This window comes from Mastomys coucha, unplaced genomic scaffold (genome assembly GCF_008632895.1).
Source record: "Mastomys coucha isolate ucsf_1 unplaced genomic scaffold, UCSF_Mcou_1 pScaffold12, whole genome shotgun sequence".
NCBI lineage: Eukaryota > Metazoa > Chordata > Mammalia > Rodentia > Muridae > Mastomys > Mastomys coucha.
Window position 1 is genome coordinate 32017799 of NW_022196894.1, and position 25189 is coordinate 32042987.

The 25189-nt window shown below is 44.6% G+C and overlaps 1 protein-coding gene across 22 annotated transcripts in view; it reads right to left on the minus strand.

The window, feature by feature from the left end:
* Positions 1 to 25189, minus strand: part of Kalrn (kalirin RhoGEF kinase) — a 604914-nt gene that overhangs the window by 341384 nt on the left and 238341 nt on the right. For all 22 annotated transcript variants that reach the window (XM_031363740.1, XM_031363737.1, XM_031363736.1 and 19 more), the window contains exons 7-9: positions 16103 to 16294; positions 11916 to 12047; positions 8619 to 8849 (exon numbers count right to left, since the gene is read on the minus strand). In XM_031363740.1, the coding sequence (XP_031219600.1) occupies positions 8619 to 8849; positions 11916 to 12047; positions 16103 to 16294 (555 nt within the window). The remainder of the gene's footprint in view (positions 1 to 8618; positions 8850 to 11915; positions 12048 to 16102; positions 16295 to 25189) is intronic.

Consider the following 25189-nt stretch of genomic DNA (forward strand, 5'->3'; position numbering starts at 1 on the left):
AGCCATGGTTCTGAAGTGACTGTGCACCAGCGGGGGAAGCCATGGTTCTGAAGTGACTGTGCACCAGCAGACCTCTGCAGCATGCTTTGTTGTTAGAGGCTTAAGTACACACAATGTACAAGAGCACCTGGAAGAGTCCACCAAATCATTGTCCCTGCCCTATTTGAACAGTACACTGAGCACTGTTTTCAGAGGGGACTGGCTAGAACCACAAGCACTAATAAGGTTGTTACTAGAGAGCAGGCAAGCATCACTTCAAGTACTCAATTACCAGGAACTCATTTTGGTTTTTTTTGTTCCCTATTTGTGAGAGTATGATCAAAATAAACATCTTGCTATGGAGGGAGAAGCCATTATATGGCTGGGCAGAGCTAATGCTCATTAGCAGGTATACAGTCCCTGTCTTTCCCCTCACAGTTGCAGTTCTTCCTCCTGACAGATCCATGCATCTGAGAGCCTGAAGGTCTCAAGTCTCCATCATCTCACTCAGAGCCTTGACATCTCAGCCAGCCCAGACCACTTCCCCCAGGCAGGATTGAAGTTAGCACCTGGCCCCTCTCTGAAAGACTCTCCTCACCCTGGTGTCTGCTATGGACTCCCCTGTCTTCTCACTAAGGCTTGACACTGTTGTCCGAGGCTCTGAACTTCAAAAATCATTCAAGTATAGGCTTGCTGCCAGATCTGGAATTAAAAATTATGAAACTGTCTCCTAAAGGGTGTTTAGAAAAAATCCTCACTCCACTGAGATGAATTTAATGATTCATTAATTCATTAATTCAATGTGTATACCTGACACCTCCTTTGTTTCTATTAAAGAAATGGACAGTACTGTGTAGTGTTTTATAGGAATGGACTCAGACCCACAGGGCCCAGTCACCCTTGCTCAAGCTTGCCACACTCTGTTACCATGATCCCCTGTGTGTGCCCTATTCTGCCCCACCCCACTTAGGTTACCTCCAAGGTCTGAAGACCTACACTCACTCTGATTTTGTTTCACCTCTACTCAGAATTCTTCCATTAGTAACAATATGAATCGTTTAGCCTGGTGCCCAGGGCTTTAGAATCAGTGTGTTAAGGCCCAAGGATTCATTACTTGTGAACATAACTAAAAATATATTGAAGGCATTAAAGATGTTGTAAACCGCTCATCAAGGTAGTTTACAGGGGTCAGTGACCCCTATCAAGAGACTTCCTTCTCTCATCATCTTCCACACTCTAACAGGCTTCCCAAACAGACTTCGGAAGTGCTGGGCCTGCCTTGCAAGGACTCATCTTTGGAGGATCACTCCTCAGTCAGGATGGAGTTTTCACTAAAACATACATACACACGATTTACACACACCCACACCCACTCGCACACATTCAAACACATACACACATGCACACATACACTCAAACACATAGATTGCACACGTGTGCATGTGTATACACACATACATTCACACATACGCACTCAGGCACATATATGCATGCACACACACATGTACATAAGCACGGACGCATGCAAGGCAACACCATTGGAGATGGTTGTGGTGAGAACAAGAAGCAAGGCACACAGAAAGAGGGTGTAGAGGGCAGGGTGGATGTAGGAGGAAAATGGGATCCAGAGGAAGAAGGTACAAGAGGAGCATGAAAATCTCAGGAAGAAAGGTATGGACATGGAAGCAGTCAGCCTCTAAACTGTGGCATCCAAGAAAATGCAGAGAAGCAGCACTTACTGCCTCCCTCCTCCTAGGAGAGAAGGATGGAGCATGCCCAATAAGGTGAGACCACGGAGACAGGTGTGTTTGTGCGTGTGCATGTGCGCGCGCGTGTGTGTATGCGTGTGTATGTGTGTATGCGTGTGTATGTATGTGTGCATGTGTGTGCATGTGTGTGTGTATGTGTGTGCATGTGTGTGTGTGTGTGTGCGTGTGCATGTGCGTGTGTGTGTGTGTGTGTGTGTGTGTGTGTGTGTGTGTGCATGTGTGTGTGAGTGTGTGTGTCTCCCTATCTTCACTCTGGTCAGAAAGCTACTCTGCCCACCTTCCCTCCTTCCTTTGGCACACTCAGCTAAGCCTCCTGGTACTCACTGGAATTTCATTCTGCCTAAGGAATCATGTGTTTTTATACTTGAAAATGTCTGAATGAGTGGATTATCACCATTAAAAATTTAAGTGAGAAATTTTAAAGTGCTAATTACTGCCACAGGCCAGTGGGTTTTATTCAGATATATGGTACACAGGACAGAACCAGCAAGGCTGAGTTAACATCACGGGCTGTGAAGAATGGGGACTAGGAGTGGGTGTTTTAGGATGACTTGGATTATGCATAAGGAGGTGTAGAGAGGAATTCTTAAATGATGGGACACAAGGAAAGGTGGCAGGCAGTGAGTGTGACTGTTTTTGTGGCACATTAGTTTGAGGATCAGCCTTAGGCTACCAGTAGGGATCCAACATAGGAAAAATCTCATTCTATGGAACCAAGTCCTCTCTCAGGGCTCCTTTGATCAGCGGCATTCCACATTAAATGATAATCCCCTAGGCTGGGGCGTGTCTTAGTCTCCCCCTCCTCCCCACCCTTCCTCCTGGTGCTGCAGTTTAGGCTAACAGCATGAGCTCCAATGTCAGGTAGACCTGGGTTTGATATTAATCTGTCATCAGGTGTTGGATCAGAAGTGAGTTGACTTAACCTGTCTATGCCTCAATTTCCTTCTCAGAAAGATGGAGACCAAACTGCCACCCACCTCATGATATTGTGAGATGAAATAGGAAAAGGCAAGTGAAGGGATTAGATGTCCAATCATATTTCCTCATACAGATGGTGAATCCTGAGCTCTGAACAATGTACCTTTTATAGATAATTTAGTCTAAAGAGTTGGAACTAATCTTTTCTTTGATGTTTGACTTTCTTCCCTTCTTACCATAAGATCGGTCCATTTCTAATCTAATATGACAGCTCCTCATATGTGTATTCTAAGATCTGATTGTGCACACAAGGTGTGTGAGCCTTTCACTCTTAGACTTTAATCTTTCCCAGTGTAGGAAAAATTAGTTTCCAGACTCACCATGTTTTGGTCACCTATTGTTGTTGTTGCTGAACATTTTCATGGCAACCGACAATGCTCACCTTTTACTACATAATATTGCCAATTGGATTATTCAATGGCTAGACTCACTTAGTCTGGTTAGGGAGCTATAGTCACTACGGTTAATGAATGACTGATTATCTATAATTAAAAAATACTCACAATTCTTTTTCAGGCATTTTTTTTTTGGGCAAACAAAATCAACAGAGTAAAATCCATAATTTTCCACATGAGGCACCAGGAAAATTAATGCAAGAAGATTCCTGTGCAGCTTAGGAAGTCTGGTTCTAATAGTATTTTTCATCAGCTTGGAACATTGCCACCATGCAAGCCAATTCTTGATGCTACTGCCCTGTTAGCTTACAGGAGGAGATTGTTTAAAAATGAGTTGTTCTTTTTAAGGGGAGGCATGGGAGCCTCAAAGGTGCCAGTTCCCTACTCACACCACCGTGAACACACCCATCTTCCAGCCTGCAGTGGGCATACAGCCAGACTTCCTCTCTCTGCTCTGCCTGTCTATGGCTTAGCTCTCTGCACTCTGACCTTCCTAAGAACACTGCTCCAAGCTCTCTGCCTATGAACTAGTGCAACTCTCACCCCACCACCAGAGGGAGCTCTGTGCTGGACTCCACCAGTCTATCATTCTTTTGCTTTCTGGCAGGAACCCATACAACTGTGTGTTACTAGTAAGTCCTAAGGTGCATATGTCTTCTCAGGAGTAGGGGCTTCAAACTTCTAGCTTAAGTAGACAGTCCAAAAAAAAAAAAAAAAAAAAACCACTGTAGGGTCATTAAACAAAACAAAACAAAACAGGCAAGGAAGAAAGGGAGGCAGAACAAGTTGACCTGCCGGGTTGCTATGAGAATGGTTCCTCTGACTAAGAAAACATACAATTTACTTCTCCAAGAAAGAATAGATATCTAGTTAGTACTTACTCTCTGTTCTTCCCAACCATATGAGGTCTATGTGGGCTTTTGCATACACAGGAAGCCAGAGGAGTTACAGGACCATAAAAGACACACGGTAGAGACTGGCTGATGCTGTCATGGACTGCTTTTATGCCTGATGCTGACAGAGACTTCTTTTATGGCTATTGCTCAATATGGTTCTATGCTAAGCTGAGAAAAAAAAAAAAACTAAAAAACCCTCCATACTGACTGAATAGCAGGCAACCTTCTCTTTCTTCAGTTAATGAATCCAAATTCCAGTTTTACCTATAAGCCAAATTTCCAACATTTCCACAACCCAGCAGGGAGAAAGAAAGCTGAGGACACACCTGTGGGACCAAGGGAAGGAATCGAGCCAATTCTAGATGCACATTTTTAACAGAGTCTCTCCCACTGACATCTTCGGCTTATACATCTCTGCTTCACAATGACTTCAAGCCTAAAAGGGCAAAATATCCCTACCTGGGCAAGATCTATCTCCAGAAATATCACTGGGGAAAGATGGCAGATAGGCAGAGCTTGGCCCACTCTCCATCTCCATTAGGAGACTCTGGCTCTTCTGTCTGCATTTTGCACATTGTTGCCTCCCTCTGCAGCTACACCTGCCTTAATGGCTTCCATCTTTAAGTGTGTTTCCTCTTTCTTTACTCACTGCCTGTCAGCCTGTGTCTCTGTCTGGGCTTTGTGGTCTGCCTTCCCCTGTATAATGTGCATCTTTCTGTCTCTTCCGTCTTATTTTCTATCTTCTTGTGTCTCCCCTGAGCCTTTGTCTAAGACAGCTGGAATGTGGACTAGACTATTTACTTTCTGCTCTTGGCACTACTGCAACCTAGCTGTAGTGATGACCAAGTCACTTGTCATTGCTGGGACTCGATTCCCTCAACGGTATAGTTAGTGTGACTGGCTTTGTTGATTATTGGCTGTGTTGAGCTTTGAGATTTAGTCACTGAATGTAATGGAGTCCTTTATCAGCCAGATTACACAGAGGATGTTGAGGAGCCCCCAACAGCACAAGCACCAGGGGGCACCCGAGGACCATGGAGAGAGACTGTGATTATGTGATAGGCAGCTACTGTGTTTGAGTCTGTCATAAGGAAGGTGCTCTTGTTATCAGTCCTGATTTAGAAGTGGGGGAAAAAAACAGAAGCATTATGAGATGCAGTGCATTGTCTATGTTCTGCTGCTCACAGTGACCAGACATGTTGAGAAACAGGATTTACTGACTCCTGACCCCTGCTCTGGTGTCTATCATTCTGCTTTGCCCTGGTCGATAATGCTTGCACATGAGCCTCCCATGAAGGCTTCTGAGAAAACATCTCTGGATCCCAAATGTGCTTAGCTATCTTGGGTCCAGATGATGTGTAGGATTCAAGGAACTCTCTCTTCCTTTAAGACACCAAATCCTGATGCCTCACTCCTTTGCCTGAAAGTGTTGCAGTAATACTCAGTCACCCTGCATGTTGGCGGGCATGCTCTGGTAGACCTGCGCCTTGCATTTTCTTGTATCTTTATACTTATCTAACGTATCTCAACAGTATTTAGTTCAGTTCTGGGCCCATGAGATTACTTCATCCCTGTGTCCTCAGCCTGGGCCATAAGAACCAAGAACTTGAAGCCATTCTGTTACAGTCCTGTTGGCTCCAGCTACTCACCAATGAAACACCTACTGCATGGGGGAGGAAGGGCTAAGTAGTCACTTGACAAAAGCAAGTGGAAGGGGTCTTTTGATAATTCCTGGTCAATTCATCAAGCATAAAGAGAACCTCAGCCTAATGTAGACACAGCTAAAAGCTGTGAAGAACTCAGAAATAACTAAATAAAAAAATCCTGATCTTTGTTCTTGAATAGACTGGAATGAATGAGACACGCAGTTTTTAAATGTTGATGGGATTCGATGTTGAGGATGTTATCAAGATTTTTTTTTTTTGAGACTGAGCCTCTAGTAGCTCAAGCTGGCCTTTGACTCACTATATAGCTTAAGGTGGCCTTAATTCTTCATCGTAAGTGCTAGGATTTTAGACCCAAACTTCCACAGCAGGCTGGAGCAGGGAAATAACGTGTGTAGACTGTATCCCCAAACAAGGACAGGTTCATGCAAGGCTGGGAGTCGAGAGACCGAAGACTATGCTCATCACTCCAACCCTCATGCCTGTGAGTTCAGACAACCCCCAGGCAGACATGACGGGCTGGATGTCAGGCGGGCAACCAAGACTCAGCAGAAGGCTTGCTCAGCCTTACTTTCGGGTTTCTCCTACATGTGCACATCTACACATGCTGAGAAGGAGTGAGCCAATGATGAAGTAAGCATGATGGTGACTGAACAGTTGAACAGCTATGCTCTCAAAAAGTCACATGTGCACCCCCTGAAGAGGACAGTGGAGCTGACCATTCTGAGAATTCAGCGATTATGAACCATCCACACTCACCTTCCAATCTTCTGTCTGCTTTCCCACAGTGCCAACAATATGATAAACTGAGACACTTATTTTTAAAAGATGTTGTAGAATAGCCATATATGCATTGTTATTACATTTTTCTCCCTTTTAGTAGAGTTGTCACATGGCTACAAGAAAATCTGATGACTATAGACCGAGAGAATCCATGTGGGACATGCTTTCATCCCTAGAGTGTTCTGCAGCTCTTTGCCTGTGTCACAGCTGGAGGCAGAAGAGAAGACCAGCACACTATCCCACTTAAACTGGTGGCCAATATCTTCTTGGCCAGTCACAGAGAGTTTATGGATGTGGCCACACCCATCTTTTGTCCCTGTGGGGCTGGCACTTCATTCATCTCTTTTACTTGCAGACCAGACAGCTCCCCTGATCTCCGAGATCAGGGTGATGAATTTATCCAGACAGCTCCAGATGGCCTGAGCAGGCATCTAACTCATCTGCTTTTCCTTTCCTGCCAGCCGCAGGTCTCAGAGCTGATTGGCACACCAGCTGTGCTCACCTCTGGGGACTGAGACATCTTTCTGATGACTCCATCATATGTCAGTCAGGAAGGGGTGCCACAAAGGAGTTAAGGGAGCCCAAGAAGGATGAACAAGCCTGAAGGCCTCCTCTACACATGCCAACTCCCCTGGCTCCCAGGATGTGTAACAATGGTAAGGATGGTCCCTATGTTGCCTGCCTACCTTAGGCACCTAGCGAAGACTCCTGTCAACAGGAGCTGTGAAGACATGTGCCTGGGCTCTCTCTCTCTCTCATGCTATCTTGCTCTTTCTTGACTACACTCACCATACAGTACAGGAGAATGGAAGGAAAGTGAACTGGTACTTCCTGTGACAGATACTGAAATTCCTCTGTAGCCATGGCTATGGGTGTTTGCATCCAAGTGTCTCACTCTGCCTCCCCAGGAAAGTCAGAGGGAGATGACCCTAGCCTTGATCTTGGATCCAGATTCTACTCAGTTTTCCTGCCCAGTGTAAGATCCTCTGGGCAAAGCTCCCAGGGTCCCCAGAGACAGAGAAACAGAAAACACAAGGGGGAAAGAATGGGCAATTTCCTCTGGGTTACCCATCCAGAGGATGGCATGGCTATACTGTTACAGACAGAAACAATCATCTCACTATTATCTAAAGTGATGAATGATCAGGGACTAGCACAATAACAGAAAAACACAGACAAAGCCAAACGTGACCTCTGACCATGGAATGTACAGTGATCGACAGCCCTTGCTTTAAACCTGGTTTCAAACATCCAGCTTCATTAACCAATAATCTCAAAGCCCCAATATGCCGCCCCCCCCATAGTGAAAAATTTGGTTTCTTTTAAAACCCAGTTATATTATGTGAATATGTTTTTGTTTTAATCCCAGGTGCAGGACATGGGGCTGCTTCAGTTTGTCCACAGCCACTAACTATGATTGTCTTGTGCTCTAGGGGGTTGTGAATTTTACCAGTTGCAGATAGTTTAATTCGAGGAACTCCGGAGAGGGTATAAATGTCCCCGAGAGGGCCTGTGGTAGCTGCTGCTCCCCGGATGCTGTGCTGCATTTGCTACTGCTGGATGGCTGGTTAGAGATATCCTGATGTTAGAGTTTGCACTTGCCCTAAGGAATCTGATACTCCTAACCAGCAGGCAGCAGTCTGAAGAGGTCCGTGCCCCGCCCCTTTCCCTCTAACCTTTCTTTCCTACCTACTGTAGGGGAGCCAGGGGGGTTAGAAGGGATTAGGGTAGAATAAGGATTGGAAGGAAGGCAGATATAAGAACCCAATAAAAAGGCCAAAAAGTATGCTAACACCCACCCCTACTCTGTCAGCATACCTCATCCTCAATCAAGACGTGAGTTCTATAGTCCCTCTCCAGAAGTGTTTAAATGACACCACAATACTAGAGTTGTCTAGTACCTCCCTGCCTGCATGAAGCATGTTTCCTGACTACAAGGAGTTGCTACTGAGGTTGGCCTCCTATTCGACACTATTTAGAACTGCTTAGCAAGATGCATGCCATTAACATGGTTGGTTGGTTGTCTTGTTTTCCTCTCCTGCAGTGGGTGGAGGAACAGCCAAGGGCTCAGTGCTTGGGCTGATAGCCAGGTCAGGGGTCGAGCCGTCAGTACCATGAGATGGAGGGTGGGACGCGGGGCACAGAGCCTGTTACCTGCTGCACATCCTGCTGGAAGACACACAGTTGCAGCCGCTGGTGAAGCCGCACCTTGCGGTGCTGCCAGATGCTCTCAAGCCGCCGCTGGTGGTGCAGTACCTCGTGTACCACATCCAGCACCTGGTGGACCGCCTTGGAGTAGTTGGCTGTGGCTGTGAGGGACTCGGAGTTCCCAGGACTCAGGGGACGCTGCAGGACATCCAGTAATGCTTTTCCATCCTGGCTGACCTGCAGGAAGGGAGGGAGGTCAGGTCAAGAGCCCCGAGTAAGGGAGAACAGAAGCGGGCAGGGTCTGAGAGAGGCGAGAGGCAAGAGGAGTCTACCCAGAGGTTTCTGATAAGATCCCAGGACCTCAGTTCTTACAGGCTCATCACAGGCAAGGAGTGTGGCAGCCCCAGGATCTATAGCCCAGAGGAGAATGGAACATCGGGGTGGAGGGAGAGAGGAGCTCTAGCTAGCTCCTCTTCAGGACTCTTAGCAAGTTGTGTGTGGACTCCTCTCTCCCATCCCCGAGTATAGCTGACTGCACATGGGCAGGGAGTCTGCCGTGTTCTCCATCCTTTCCCCAGTGTCCCATGGCAGTGCCTGTCATACAGCAGAGGCTTGCTGAGGGTCATTTTGAATGACTCTGACTACCTCAGCTGGCGGAACTTCATGTCAGAAAGAAAGGCACGTGTGCTGCCATCCTAAATCTCTCTTGCTTTCTCTTCCTCAGCTTTCTGTCCTTGGCTCCAGGCTTCTAGATCTGGTCCTCAGTGCAGTTGTCTGTAAAGGGGGGTTATAAGGGTACACACTTCACAGAGTGGCGGTGGGTCTTGAATGAGTTACCACATGCAGAGTGCACAGGGCCAAGTGCATTCCCTGCCTACCGCTTTATCTTCATCTCCACCGCCTCTCATGTTACCTTTCTTCTTTATCACTTTTCACTTTCTCTCTTTCTTTGATCATTGTTGGTTTTTTTTTTGCCCCTTCTTCTCCCTCTATACCCGCCCCCCCCCCGTTTTTCTTGAAATGAATCCTTTTTTTAGACTATGCAGGGTAAGGTACAGTAGGAACCTTCGGATTTTAGACGCATCCTCGTGTTCCTGGACTCTCCAACTTCACCCTCAGTGCTGGTGGCAGTGGGGGCAGCATCCCTGTCATTCTAGTCCCCAGAACTCTGCCACAGTTAGAAGCACTGCTCATTCTGAGATGTGGTACTGTGGGATCAACACCACTGGCCCTGCAGTGCCTGGCAGAGTTCCCATTTGAATGTGTGCCTCTGCCTCTTGACACAGAGGATGCTGGAAGCCTCATAAATTTTACAAGTCCAGATTACCTGGGTTAGAATCAGAGTTGAAGCAGATGCAGAGTTGAGATGGCCATTTTTTCTTACTAGAAAGTGTTTCCCTAGCTTGTGTGTGATGAGCCAGGGGCCGTTCCCAGCCTTTCAGCCTCCACCGCACCACCCCTCACCCCCGCCACACCATCTTCTCCTCAGTCTTATATGAAAACTCTAGAACACAGAAGAAGCTACAGTCTTCTTATGGGAGGGGTCAACAATTTGTTGGGGTTAAAAGAAGTGATGTGGTAGAATTAGGCTAAAGCAAAATAGGAAAGCATCCCCACCCACCCACGGGTCCCACCCTCTATCCCCATCTCCACAGTGCATTGGTGAGGGGGTGCAGCTCATAGATAATGCAGAGGTGATCCCCTCCAAAGATGTGAACAGTGATATCCTAGGGCTGAAGCTAGGACAGTTCTCCATGGGGGACTCGGAACAAGTACTGTATCTCCATGCTATGCTCAGAGGTGTATGGCGAAGACAGTAGCCAAGTCCCAGAAATTCAAACCAACATAAGGTCCATCTCCGTGTCTCAGTTTTTACATCTGTAGAGGCTGAGAGGAACCTCCCAGAGCCATTAGGAGATGGGAGAAACAGTCCGTCTGTCTGTCCGTCAATGTTTCCTGCACTTCATGGATATGAGTGAATAGTGTACAGGCATGAGCCTCATCCGCTCTCTACTTTTGTACTTTACAAGGAGTAAATTTAGAGATCTGTGGGCCATGGGTAGAGGCACAGCCTGGGGGCCATTTGGATCAGAGCTGCTGGGATTTGATTTAGCTCAGAAGTATTCTGTGTGCTTCCTATTCTGACAAGACTCTCCATATTTAGTCTGTATCGCTGTACTTGGCCATGCATGTGGCACAAGCTATCCTTACATCCCTGACACTACTCAGGAGCTTCACTTCACAGAAGAATCAGACACTCAGCATGCTAAAGCGACTTGACTGGGGCCACACAGCCAACAAGCAGGAGAGTCCAAGATGCAAACTGTCTCCACTGGAGCAAAAACCTTTCCTTTGACCGTGCAAACTTACCTGGAGCAACGGTTATTAAAAATGTCCATGATAATCCCCAATTCTGGACACTTTTTTATTCCAGCCTGCATCTTTAGCAGCCGCCTGAGAGGGATCAGATGCAGGCAGTATGGGGGGGAGCCACGGTGCTGAACACTTCTAACTCCCAGTGGAGAGATGCCAGCTACAGCTGCATTCAATTCCTCTCTTCATCCAGCTCCGGAACCCTCCCAGCTTTCCCCCTCAACTTGTTCTCCTTGGAATCCATGCCAGTCAGCAAACATTCGTGCTTGTGTATTTGTACACGTGTGTACACGTGGCTATTTTTTTTCACCTGGGCAGGAGTGTCCCACAAAATTCCTGTTTTCATCCTTCAGCATCTCCTGCTTTCTATTTTGTTTTTCAGTGGAATGGCCTTTCAGTTTGCCTTTTGCACAAATGGCAGCTTCCTACCCCTGTACACTATGGGACTTCCCCTGGCTCTTCTAGGAAGAAAACAAGGATTGTTCAGTGAGCTGCTTTTCATATAGGGGCGTAAGTGCTGCTGTTACACATTCTTTTACCAACAGGAAGGCAAGCTCAGAAGGGCTCGCATTGCCTCCTCACACCCTTCCCCCCTCATAAGGAAGTTCACTCTTCACACAGGTGAGGAGGTGTCTGGGCACACATGAAGGGACAAGAGAGAAAGGGGACAAGGGAGGCCTAGAGGAGAAAATGAACATATACACAGCAGGGTGGGTCTGAGAGAGGCTCAAACCAAATCTGCCCCTGGGTAGAGACTCCACAGCTCAGGGATCAAAGTTCCTAAAGATACAAAAGAAAGATCAAAGTTCCTAAAGATACAAAAGAAGGACGCTTTCTTTTCTTAAAGTTGAACCCTCCAAGTACACATGGCTGTCCCCTAGGCCCCTCACCCAACACACACAGACCTGTGGTTGTCTCTTTGGTTCTTACCTCTGTGTAGGCCTGGGTCACCTGCTCATACAAGGACTGGTGGTGGTGGATTGCCAGCTCCAGGTCCTGCATCTCAGAAGGAAGGCCGCCTTCGCTGCACATCTTACACCAGGCATCCACTCCTGACAGAAACTGGAAAGAGACATCAGGTGAGTGAGTGTGGGACATTGAATGGAGAATTAAAAATTAAAGGGGAGCAAGGGTCAGACATGTTGGCAAGGGCGATGAGGAATTTTAGTACTTCAGGAACAGCTTCAGAAGGCTGCACTTACCACCCCTGGTACAAAGCTCAGCCAGGGAGACATCTGGAAAGTATAGTTTCTAAATGACTAAGGACAGGGCTGAGCATCTGGATGTTTAGTGGGGTGTTCTCTGCAAAATCTGCAAACAGCAGGCACCTGCATAGCCCATTGCAGCCCACTGATAATGAGCACTCCTTGCACATTTGGGCACAGGAGAGGGGGTGAATGACATACAATGAGAGCTTGCTAGCCTGTGCATCCTGGGTACAGGGAATTGTGGGGAGAGGCACAGAACGCCCCCAGAGGTCACGAGCACCCCTAGGACCTTGCAGAGACTCCTCCTGTAGGGCATACAGATTAAGGCTCATCAGAACTGTTGAGCCCTGCTCCTGAGGGCTGCACATACAGAACACAGTAGGGCAGACTCTGCTGCTCCTACAGTGGCAGTGGCTCCTGGGATGTGGCGTCTAGACAGACCTTAGCAGACATCAAATTATTAAAAAAATAAAATTAACAACTGTAAAAAGCTATGGCTCCTCCTGCACAAAAGGTGAGCTTTCTAAAACCGCTCAGATTTATTAGGTGGAAAAACACACCTTTAAAATGCAAATAACTCTTCACCCAACAGTCTGGAATGGTACTGTCTAGGATTCCCTCGCCTGGGTGCACAGCTCCATTTAAATTAATTGCCTAAATACCTTTTTATCTCATTGCCTAGAACAGCCCATAGGAGCACAATAAAGAGCCGCCTAAATAAACGCTTAAAAAATAGTCTTGAATCTGTTTTTTTTTTTTTTCTCCCCAACTAAAGAGAAGCATGATTTATGACTTCCCTGAAGGACTGGTAAATCCTGAGAAAAATGCACTAAAATAGATACAAATAAACTTGTTTTTGACTCAAACCAATCCAAGTCAGCAAACAAATCACCCTAACTTCTCCATTTCATCTCAGTTCTGGCCTGGTGTTTTCTTCTCTAAGTACTTGATGGCTCATCCTGGTGTCTGTCACCTTTTAGCCCATGGCCTATTGGCTGCTACACTTAGTTTTTACATTCTGTGTGTCTTTAGACATCTCCTGGCAATTCTAGAAGACTGCCAGCTACCATCCAGTGTCAGATGGGACATCCTGGGAAGCTTCCTACTGGGTTATTGTTCTGCCCATAGGTAACTTCACAAAAGGGCCTGGGAGAAACTTGGTATTCTTGTGCCATCTGGTGATGGAAGGATTGCCCTGTTTTTCTCATAGGAGTCTATGGCAGGTCCCAGCCTAAAGCAAGGAAGCCAGAGACATGAGGAAGGTCTGAATCTTCCTTGCTAACTAGATGAGCCCAGAATAAAGTGAGCAAGCGATAGAGCTGAAGACAGAACAGACTGAACATCAATGTTCTTGGGATCCTACAAAGGCACCAGCCACTCCTTACTATGTTTGGGAGGTAGCTAGCTACCTCCCAAAGTGTAGGGCCATGGCTTGATTTATAGCAAGTGTTTATTTTAGAGTGTGAGTCAGCTACAGATAGAAACAAACATGGGATTGAGAAAAATTAAAAAGATGCTGGTCAGTGTGTGCAGCAAATACCCACGGTAGTGATACCTAGCAGTCGTGAGCACTCTAGACAGCTTACATGGCCCATCTATCACGTCTCCTCCCAACAGCCCCATGAATATGAGAATCAGATTCATACCAGAGAAGAGGAAAGGGGCTCAGAATGGTGGGGTTGACGATCTGAAAGTTAGTAAGGAGGGGGATAGGTACAGAACCCTCACGTCTGGCCTCAAAGTCAAGACTGCTTCAGTGATACCATGCTGTTGCCTTCCACGTTAGAGGCTAGCAGGAGGGACTTAAGATATGACCATGTGTCTGGAACTCTGTTACCTGCGAGGTACCTAAACAGAACACCATGAACAAAACCTAGAAGGCCTGAGGTGTTATACATTCAAGAACCAAAGCCAGACGTTTCTGGCTTGAAGCCTCAACAGCCCAGAGATTGTATGATTTTTATCAGTGGGTGTAAGAAAGTGTTTAATGATTAGTACATATATGGATGTGTATATGTGTATATATATGTACACATGAACACATTATAAGCTGTATTGACATAAAGACTGTGTAATCTACATTTACAAAGCATTTATAATGCTCAGCTTTGTAGTTTCATATAGCCAATCCACTCTCACAGGTACTTTTGAGAAACCCTTGTATCCACAGTCAGTGTATGGTTGGTTGTAAGTGACAAGCTTAAATTGTTCCAGCACAACACTTTGATATTTTTGCTTACATTACATGAGGGAGTAAGACCAAAGCTTGCCCCTCAGTGATATGTGTGAGTGTGAATACTGAAAAGATATTCCTGGATTTCAGATGCTACTCACACTATAAGAATTATAGACAAGATACATTTGAAGAGTGTGTTTTAAGACATACACTCTTCCATTTTCTTAAGATTCTAAGATTATATCCTCAAGTCCTGATGTGATGACTTCCATGGTATAAAACTTTCACATTTTAACATATTAACCTATCAATGTGACATCAGTGAGTATGAACTGGGGAGAGACAGCCAGGAGTGTACAACTCTACATGATCTTCATCACAGAAAGCATAAAGATAACCCCAAGAACAGATTATAAGAAGAGATGAGTTTAGCATGTAGCAATGTTGAACAATTAACTCACAACTTTCTGAAAATAATTAAGAAGTCATTTCTCAGGAGCTAGTATGAGCCAGGACCTGGCATACCACAGGCTCTTGGGCAGGTCCTGTGCTTCAAGGTTCAGTGTTTGTCTTGTAAAATGATTTCCTATAGCTTCTGCAGTTTGCAATGGATATTCCCACTCACTGCATTCTTACTAACTTAATATCCACAGCACGTACCTAACACATGCTTCCTGTAAATCAGTTTCCTCTGCTCTCAGGACTCAGACCACTACTCTCTCATTCCTCTAGTCTCTATTAGAGTACATTAATCAGTCACGCATACACACACATATACATGCATGCATACATACATACACATATTCATACACACACCATGTACACATATTCACACATGCATACCACATACACATACCATACACACCACACAGACATATACATGCACATACACCACACATACTCCCATACACAGACAGCATACACACACATACACACATACATACCACATACATGTACACACTCACATTCATACACACACACACTCATACACCACACATGCCACATATTCACTCAAACACATACACATACTACACACCAACACACTCATACACACACTACACATAGGTATACACATATACACACCACAAACATATACACTGTACACATTCACACACCACAAGCATACCATACATATTCACACACACACACATACACACATCCCACATACACACCACACACATTCATACACACACCACACACCATACCACACTTCATATACAACACACACAAATACACATACACACCACATATACACCACACACATTCATACATACCACATATATACTACATACATTCATACACACCATATACACACCACACATATTCATATATACACACCACATATATATCATACACATTCATATACATACATCACACATTCATACACACATACTACATACCATACTACATACATAACATATACATATAAATACACACACCATATACACCACATACATACCACACACATTCATACACACACACACACATATTCACACACATCACTTGAAAGCAGAATGAAAACTCTTTGAATCCTCTCCTGTTTATGTGAAAAGTCAAAGCCATAAGTTACCAATGTTCTTTGTATATGTAGGACAGAACAAGGCTTGTTACCAAACCTATTCAATGGGATCTCAGGGTTCTCTACAGAGAGCGTATGTGCATTTATACCCTGCCATGCCCTGCTCCCACATGCCTTCCACTACCACCACCTGCCGTAGGCCTCTAGGTCTTACCTGTTCTGCCTTCTGGTGGAACACAGCTGACATGGCCAAGATTGTACTGCGTTCATCCAGGGCAGCGGCAAAGCTCTTCCACTCCTGGTCTAGCTGTGTGGAGATCTGCTTGATTTGCTGGGAGGCATAATGGCCAGCCTCTGAGAGGCGGGAAGCGACGGACATGATGCGGTTGATGTTGACATAGGCATTCTAGGAGACAAAGCAGGGTAAACATTTAGTGGGGAAGACTGAAAAGGTAGCCATCCTTGAGCATCACCGGGAGAGGAGTATTCGGAGAAGACTACCCAAAACGTAAAGCCTGAGAGAGACTGGGATAGGCTTGGCTGAAACATTTTGAGCAGCGAGCTAACACAGATTGCATGTATGCCAAAGACAAACATCAGGGCAGTCTTTACATGCACTGTTATGGAACCATCGCAATCAATGATGCTGCTCTCCACTGAGTACTCTTTGGAAGCTGTGGCTCATGGAAGGAGCCAAAGGAAGCAAGGATATCACTCTTACTCTAGAGATCTGTACACAGGGTAAAACTGTCCCCTATGATATAGCAGAATGGTTTATTGTAATCAATCAGCTTCCCATTACCAGCCAAAGGTGTCCTTCCCACCTCTCGATCTTACATTCCTCACCAAAAGGTCTGGGGCATGAGCCACTAGCCAGGGTGTTCACAAAGACAGAGTTTGGAGGTTCCAACGGGCCCCTGCTTCTCCCTGTGTGACTTGGAAACATTTCCCTCCTTGATTCTGAAAGGCACCGACAGGTGTGTCTCAGTGCATCTGCAGGGACTACCTCGACCTGCTGTCTCCTTTCCACACTGGGTTTCATTAGCATCCATTCCCATTTTGCTTGCTGGTTAAAAACTCATGAACATGTATGTTGTTTCATACTAGGCCAGCAGAAAGCTCCCTGGGAAGGAACAAGACAAAAGGAAAACCCTTCCAACACAGCACAGCGGCGATCCTGATTATTTTTAACTTCTCTCTCCTATTAATTGTCTGTCAAAGCAGCCATGTAATGTGACGTCCTCGGGGAGCTCTTCAGCACACATGATGCCTGGAGGACCAGGAGCCAGGTTATTCACACTCTCGCTCTTGCTACAAATCTTCTCAGATGATGATAAATACCCCTCAGCGGCAGCAGTTTCCCTGGGCTCTATGAGCTGTGCAGTAGTTCATTAACACTTGGAGAGGCGTAATGAGGGTTCCCTTATTTTCCGTTCATGGTCTCCATTCATCTCAACTGTCCCCAACCTCCACACACTCCATCTCAAACCTGGTCCAGGTTGATAAGGTCTCTCTTAATTTAAAAGGTCTCTGTGGAGGTTTAAAAGGTTAAGTGGGGTACGTAAGCACAAATCCATTCTGGTGTCTAAATGCTCCTGTGTACCATCTCTGTTTTTAGTGTGGCATGAGCTCTTCCACAGATATTCATTTCCTTAAGGGAGCTAGAATAGTGCTGGCTGTTATCAGGAAAAACCACCATCCTTTATAGAATCAGGGATCATTATCTGCACTGCTTTCTGAGTTAGAACACAAATCCACTGAAAAAATTAAACTATTTATAGAACTGTCAGGAAGAAAAAAAAAAACGAGAAACAAGAAACAAAACCCCACTGCACACTGACATAGAAGAGGGAAAAGGAAGAAAAGAGAGGTGATGGCTTTAATAGCTTTCTCTTTAGGTGTGACCCTCCTACAGCTGAGGGCTGGTTCTGTCAGACCCTGCCTTGCCACAAATAGCCATGCCTTTCTCTAAGCCCCTGCAAATAGCCACGCCTCTCTCCAAGTTCCTGTTAGCTGGAAGTGCCCCCTCCCTCTTCCAGAGACTGAAGATGAAGCTGCTGATTTGGCCAAGAGTTGCTGACACATTCGGGAGAGGGGTTTTGCTTTACTTACCTACTAGTTGGTAACAAGGAGAGTTGAATAATGATGGCAAACTGAAAACACACCATGTCTCCGTCTCATTTGTTCAAACCCCTTCCCGCATTCCGGTACCCTTAAATTTTTGAGGCCCTTACTCCCATTCCAGAAGACCCATTTGTATGTGTGGCTGCAGGCAGCTACATTTAGGGGACAACACTGGAGTCCCCCCAATATCCTGAGTCTGTCACTGATGTTTGTCATTATAAACCAGACTGTGAGAGTCAGGAGTTTTAGGGAAATATTTCTAATGTAGCATTTCAATACTGTTACTGATTGATTCTTACTGTTTTTAACTTGTCTTCCTAGTTATCTAAGAAATCTATCTTAGCAGAATCAGCCTCTGATATATGCTATTTAATTCAGTGAATGTGAAAGCAATTCTCCTGGAGAGAGCTTTAGTCGCTTTCCCTGTGTACTGTGGTATTGCTCCGTATATATTACAACCATAAATGGTTCAAACTCAACACCACATTGCCATAATTATCACTTTCTTATAATTGCATGCCTGTTAAGACTGAGATAGAGAGGAGACTTAACATACATTATAGTTTGTGTTTATTAGCATCCTAGTTATCATTTCTACATGTTTTTATTTGCTCCTATGGATTCCACTTACTACTGGAGATGTTTCCTTTGACAATACAAATTTTTACCCACATATATCTTTAGTGTGTGTTACTTTATTACATTTCTATGTTATAGGTCCAACAATACATCTATATATTATTTTAAACAACTATTTTTAAAGTCAGTGAAGAGACAGAAGGAGAGTGAATTTGTACATACCTTGCCCTTTATAATTACAAAATTAATTTTTATCAGTACTGTCCATTATGCTAGATTCAAATTACTTTCTTGGAAGAGTTGCCTTCAGCATAAAGAATTTCCTTTGTTATTTTTCTTTCCTCAATTTTCTTTGCTAAGCTATCGGGTCTAAAGTATAATCTACATCTCCAATCCCTGCCTTTTACAAGATTCTCCCAAGGGCACTTTTAAAAGCTCTATTGCCTTAAACATCTGTAATCTCTGTTGTAGATAAAGTCGGTTCCTTTGGGGAAAGATTTGCGACTTGGTTTTGTACAGTACGAGTTTCTATCCTCAACCAAATCTCCAAGCCAATCATGGTTCTAGAGCTGGGGTGGCGGCGGGGGGGGGTGCTTTCCTTGGTGGTACCTCCTTTTTAGGAGCTAACTTCTTGGGGGGAGTGGAGTGAATAACCTCACATCTTCATGCCTTGTCTCAACCATCAAGGGGAGCCCTTAATATTCTCACATCACTGCTCTCATGGTACAGCTGCTGTCCCCTGAGTGAGGGCTTTGAAGAATAGCTCTCTAGGCTACACTCACCCATACTCAAACCTCAAAACAGGTGCTTTGGGGCAGGAATAGAAATGTCCTACATGGGAACACAGTCCTTCAGCCAGGAGCTGGAGGACAGAGGACCTGAAATCCTGGTTGCAAGCAGTATGGAGTGGTTTTTACCCACCCGAACAGGGAGGGTAAAGGAGGGAGGGGGTCCCTGACTCAAATTTCACAAATACTGTTCTTATTGAGTTTTTTCACTTTTGTTTCTTTGCTTGCTTTTTACTTCTTATTTTCTGCAGAAATTTCAGATTATCTCCAGAGACTTTAAGTAGTGTTTTAAAATAATTTTCTCTACTTTCAGTGTGAAGTGAGGAGGTCCACAGAGCTCCTTGGGTTATCACATTAGAAGTCTTCTCTTGGGCCTTCAGATATTTTGTTTTAGAGGGTGACTATTATACATATAAAGGCTTGAGAACAAGAGTTTTCTCACTGTGATGGGAATATAAATCATTTGGGGGAACTTGTTAAAAATATATGTTCCCAGGGACCTACTCACAGAGATTGTGATTTTACAGGACAGAAGGAGGAAGAAAAAGAAGAGGATTATGCATTGTTACCAAGCTTTCTACATGATACTAATTTTTAAAAATGCATACAGCATTCATTCCTTCCTCTTCTACATCCTTCCTCTTCCCTTTCCCCTTCCTCTAGGACAACAAACCCCAGTGCTTTACTATTGGTATTTACATTATTGTGTTAATGTATGTACAGATGTATGTGTATGTATGTGTGTGTCTCTGGAAGAGTGTGTGTGTGTGTGTGTGTGTACTCGCATGCATGTATTTCCACCTGAATCTAGAAATTCTGCTACTATAGGAAGTACAGCAGAACCCTGCTTTGAGGCCTCCCCAATCAATAATGGCAGGACACCACACAGCAATATATTTGAGTGAAGAGAAGAGGTCACCTGCCTAGAATCTTCCTATCTCTTGAAGCAGTCATGGCTTTTCCTTGGGGGTTGTCATTTTTAACTTTCCTTTAAAACAAAGAGACTACCACAAACTTTTCACAACTGGTTTGATTTATATATCACCAAATGCAATATTTGCTTCTACTGAATGAATTAATAGCATTGAATTAAAAACGTGTGGCAGCAGAAAGGCCCCCCACTGCTCATGTACACATCACTACTATCATTTCATACGGTCATCACTACTATGAGCCCTCCCAATTGTCATAACAACAGAAAATGAATACCATTCCATATTTTAAAACTCCAGACAGGAGCCATTAGCAATTCATTTCTTCTCTAAAGAACCAGCTAGTTAAAAGTGTAAATAAGGCTGGGTTAGGTTCCCACATGCCCCTGTGAGGGCCTGTCACATGAAGAACCTTACATGGATAGCTATAAGATTGTTCTGTATAGACTAGGCTCTGATTTACTTCCAGCCACCCTCATTCCCAGCAGAGAAGGCCACACTCAGGGGATGGATAATTTGCCAAAAGAAGGCAAAGTAAGAAAGAGGAAGGCCCTGGAGAGCTCAGAAAACCTGAGGCACTATAGGGAACCAGAGAATTAGAGGATATTTTCCTACTGGGTTTAGTAGGTCAGTCATCATAAAGACCATCATAGAAGACCAGCATTCCCCTGTAGGAACTGAAAAAAAATCATGTTATGAGAAAAAAATCCAAAGATTAAATAGTTTCAGTTTTTTTTCTTGCAGGTTCATTGATTTTACACACACACACACACACACACACACACACACACACACTGAGTGGGGCACTTTCCCCACACTCTCAGTGTGCTTAGGTGTTCTTTATTGATAAAATTCATAAATAAGACTGAGGAAGTTCCTGATTTTCTTCCCAGGACTTATGCAGTTATTTCAGTATTATGTACTAAACTAAACCTGCATCTCCATGTTGACACTCTAAGCCCTAGCTTCTTAGAATGTGTTCACATGCAGGGAAAGTGTTGTTAAGGAAGTAGTTAATTTAAAGTGCAGCTATTAGTGTGGGGCCCTGACCAATCCAACCTGTGACTTATAAAACCAAGAGGCAAGGACACAGTGGCACATCAGGAGTGTGTGCATTCTCAAAGAAATCACTATGTTGAGGGCACACCAAGAAAGACAAAGGGGAGCCCAGTCTGCTCGCACATTGGTCTGTGTCCATGCAGTCAGTCTGTAAGATAATACATCTCTGGTCTTTTTGTTTGTCTGTAATGATGTTGCTGGGGGAAGACCTTGAACATACATGCTATGAAAGTGTTCTACCACTGAGCTGCATCCCTAGTTTTTTTTTTTTTCTTCATTTCCAGTGTTTAAGACACAGTAGTTGTGGTATTTGCTATAACATTCCTAGAAAGCAAGTATATTCAGTGACTGTCACCTTCGCTAGAATTACATATTTAATCAGAGGCAAACAGTGGACCCAGGGACAAAACATATGTGGGTAACTTATGAGCTGATGATTTTATATACAACTTGACATACCAAGGACTTAATGGACATCCCTTGGTTCACATGTCATTCATGATGAGCATGAGTGAGCTTGTGAAGCCAATGCTGATTGCTAAGGAAAAGTGCACCTGATGCCCCTCCTCACCTGAATCCAGCCCTGCTTCATACCCTTGTCATAGAAATCCTGGCCTTTAAAAATGCATACAGCATTTATCCCTTCCTCCTCTATATACCTCTCTTTCCTTTCCCCTTCTTCTAGGACAATAAACGTTGGTGCCATTGGTTTGCAATTACATATTTATTGATGAAGTTATGCACCTAACATCTGTCTCTCTTGTGAATTCTGTGGGATACAACTCTGTGTGTGAGTTCATCACCACAGGCCCAGTGTCCAGCACAAGACCTGACTCTCAATTACTTGTTCTGTGATTTACAAAAGGAAGTTATCAAGTTCTTGAATTCTAGAATTGGGGAGGTTGATCATCAAGATTTAGCACTCTATTGTTTCTCTTAAAAATATTTTTAAAGCATTTGCATATATATATGTATATATATGTATATATACATATATGTTGTATGTATATATATTCCTCTGCAAAGAGGACCCATAGCTTAGTTTTTACATGATAGGGCTCTATGATCTAGGAACTCATCTGCAGCTTGAAGTAAAATATACTACAAAACCTTTGTGTGTGTGTGTGTGTGTGTGTGTGTGTATGAAAGAGAGAGAGAGAGAGAGAGAGAGAAAGAGAGAAAGAGAGAGAGAGAGAGAGATATCCAAGCATGAAGACTGAAATGCCTCAATGAATTTGCAGAGCCATCCACATCCCTGCCCCTTCCATCCACCCTCCCTGAAGAACTGATCATTCCCGCAGTGATTGGCTGGAGCCACGATAGCTGCTGGCATTCATCTGTTTCTTGGCAGCATCGTTCATCACTGAGGCCAGGGAAAGCGCCTGTAATTCTCTCTGTTCGCCTCACCTGTTTGGAGCACTGCCACCCGTCTTTGTAGGAAGCTCCTTTTAATGACAAGCCTGTAAACATCCGAGAAAACAAGGGCACCGAGCGGTGCTTATGAAGTATGGGTGCCCATGTGACTTGACCAAACAATCCCGGGATTTCCCTTCCCTTACCCAGAAACCCAAGAGGAGATCCAGCCTAATCAGGCTACAGAGGCCTGCCTTGCCACAGCTTGCTGCTGGCTTATTCACTGAGGAGCTAAGGCAGGCGGTGGACAGGTTGCTTCACACTAATTGGCTACTGGTACTAAACCTTTCCTTTTCCAGGCTCAGAAGATGCTCTCCTCAACATTTCCCCCCTTGTTTTTGTCCTGAAAATGACTTCCACAGCAGATTTGTCACCGTAAAGGTTCTCAGTGTGCTGTTAACTCATAGTTACCCACAGTAACTGGGGAGAGCAGTATTGCAGATAATTCACAGCCAAAGGCGCTTTCCGTCTAGCTTGTAACAAGTGGTTCAAGGGGCGTGGTGGCAGCCTTACCTCCCTAATTATGTTTGTCTTTGCTGCTTATTAAAATGAGTCTGACTGCCTTCGGGCCAGGCAGTTGGGTGATGTGAAAATTCTGACACAGAGTTTATGAACGTCTTCAGGGGAAATTCACAAGGCATACAATCAAAGTTGACTAGATTTGACTTCACAGTCTAATCACCTGTGATCAATTACTTTGTTCCTGTGGGACTGAGCCTGGGATAAGAAGTAGTTATAGTTGGGAGGGGAGGGGTCTTGACATTTAGATGAGGACACAAGACTGGGTTGTAGTCCAACATCATCACAGGATCATGTTGGCTTTCCTACCTAGCTTCACAATCTTGTTTTCTGCAGTTAACAATCTTCCTGTGCAAACCTCATAGTGTCCATCTCTACCGAACAGCCTTTGGTGGCTCCCCACACTTGTTATTATGGCTGTTCACATCCAGCCTACCCTCTCGGAGCAACATGACCCTGTGCCCTTGAGGTTAGAGATGGGTACTGAGGTTGATACTGGTCACTGAAATGTGCATAAAAACTGGCCAACAGACATGTCACTTCTCAGAGTCAGCTGTGTTTGGTTTCACACTTTGTCTGTAGCATCTGAGATGGTGGCTGCTCCTCACTCTGTAACTGGTGCCTGTGATGAGCCTACTTTGCACTAGCTTTCAGACACCTAGATTTTAATGCCCTTAGTTAGCTTAGCATACCTGGCAATGTACATATCAAACTACACTGTGACTGACAATGTAAGCAGACAATGAACAACTAAAGGATGGAACCATTCCTTCTTTGGCATATTAGGTCCATTGCTAAGCATATTTAAGACAATTCTGTTGATTTGTTGACCGTGACATTTTCTTCCTTATCTGCCCTTGCCATCTTTCCAGTTTGTGTTTTTCTCCCACTCCCAGGGGCAAAGCTACAAAGGGTGAAGTACACCCTCTGTCTTTTCAGGGAAAATGGTGGAGCTGTGTCTTTGAACCAGTAGAGCCAGAAGGAAGAACTCAAAAAGAGGTGTCTTTGGTGGATGCATTCTTAGGCTCCATGTGTTTGGAAGGAAGAAGGTTTAGGGACAGAGAAGATTTCAAAAAGAAGCCTTGGAACATTGACACAGAAAGCACAGTATCCCCAAAGCTGGGATTCTGAGGGATCACATGTCACTCACTCTAGACTCCCAGGTCTACCATAACATCAGCATTTACTGATGACTTAGGATGGGCCAGACACAGTTCTAACTTATTAAAATTAACTTACTGATTCCCCAAGTAAACTTCTAAGATAGTTATGATTTATATTTCACAGATGAAGGAGCTAAAACATCGAGGTAAATTCCCTGTGGCCATGTTGAGAATAAATGGTCTCTTCTTACTTCAAGCCCACTTGAACACTCACATCATGCATACTCACGCCTGTGTCCCACCCCTCTCTGTAAGCCACACTGCTGACTCTGCAGACTGCCATCCTCTGGAAGCTTCTGCTTTCTAGAACAACATAAAACAACTCTTCTCCCTTCTCTCCAAATCAGCACTCAAATATTTGAAGGCAGCAATCATGTGTCCCACAGGGTTCTCCATACCACTAGGAGCAGCCACAAGTCACTCAACACTTCCCCATACAACATGGCTTTAAGCCCTTCTCTATCCTGCTCAGTGACTTACACATGCTGGGGACCAAAAAAATGTCAGTGAAGTCAGTGAAATGAAACTGGTGACTCTCTGGCCTTTTGGTCTTATCTGAGCTAATTGCCGCCTACAACCCCCAAGCACATTCCTTTCCTAGTGTAAAGTGGAGTGGAGATCTGCTGTAGGAACAGCTGCTTGGCCCAGTGCCCTGCACAGGTCCCCATATTGGAAAATGGTAAATTGGTCTAATTAATCTCCTCTTCCTCCTCCTCCTCCTCCT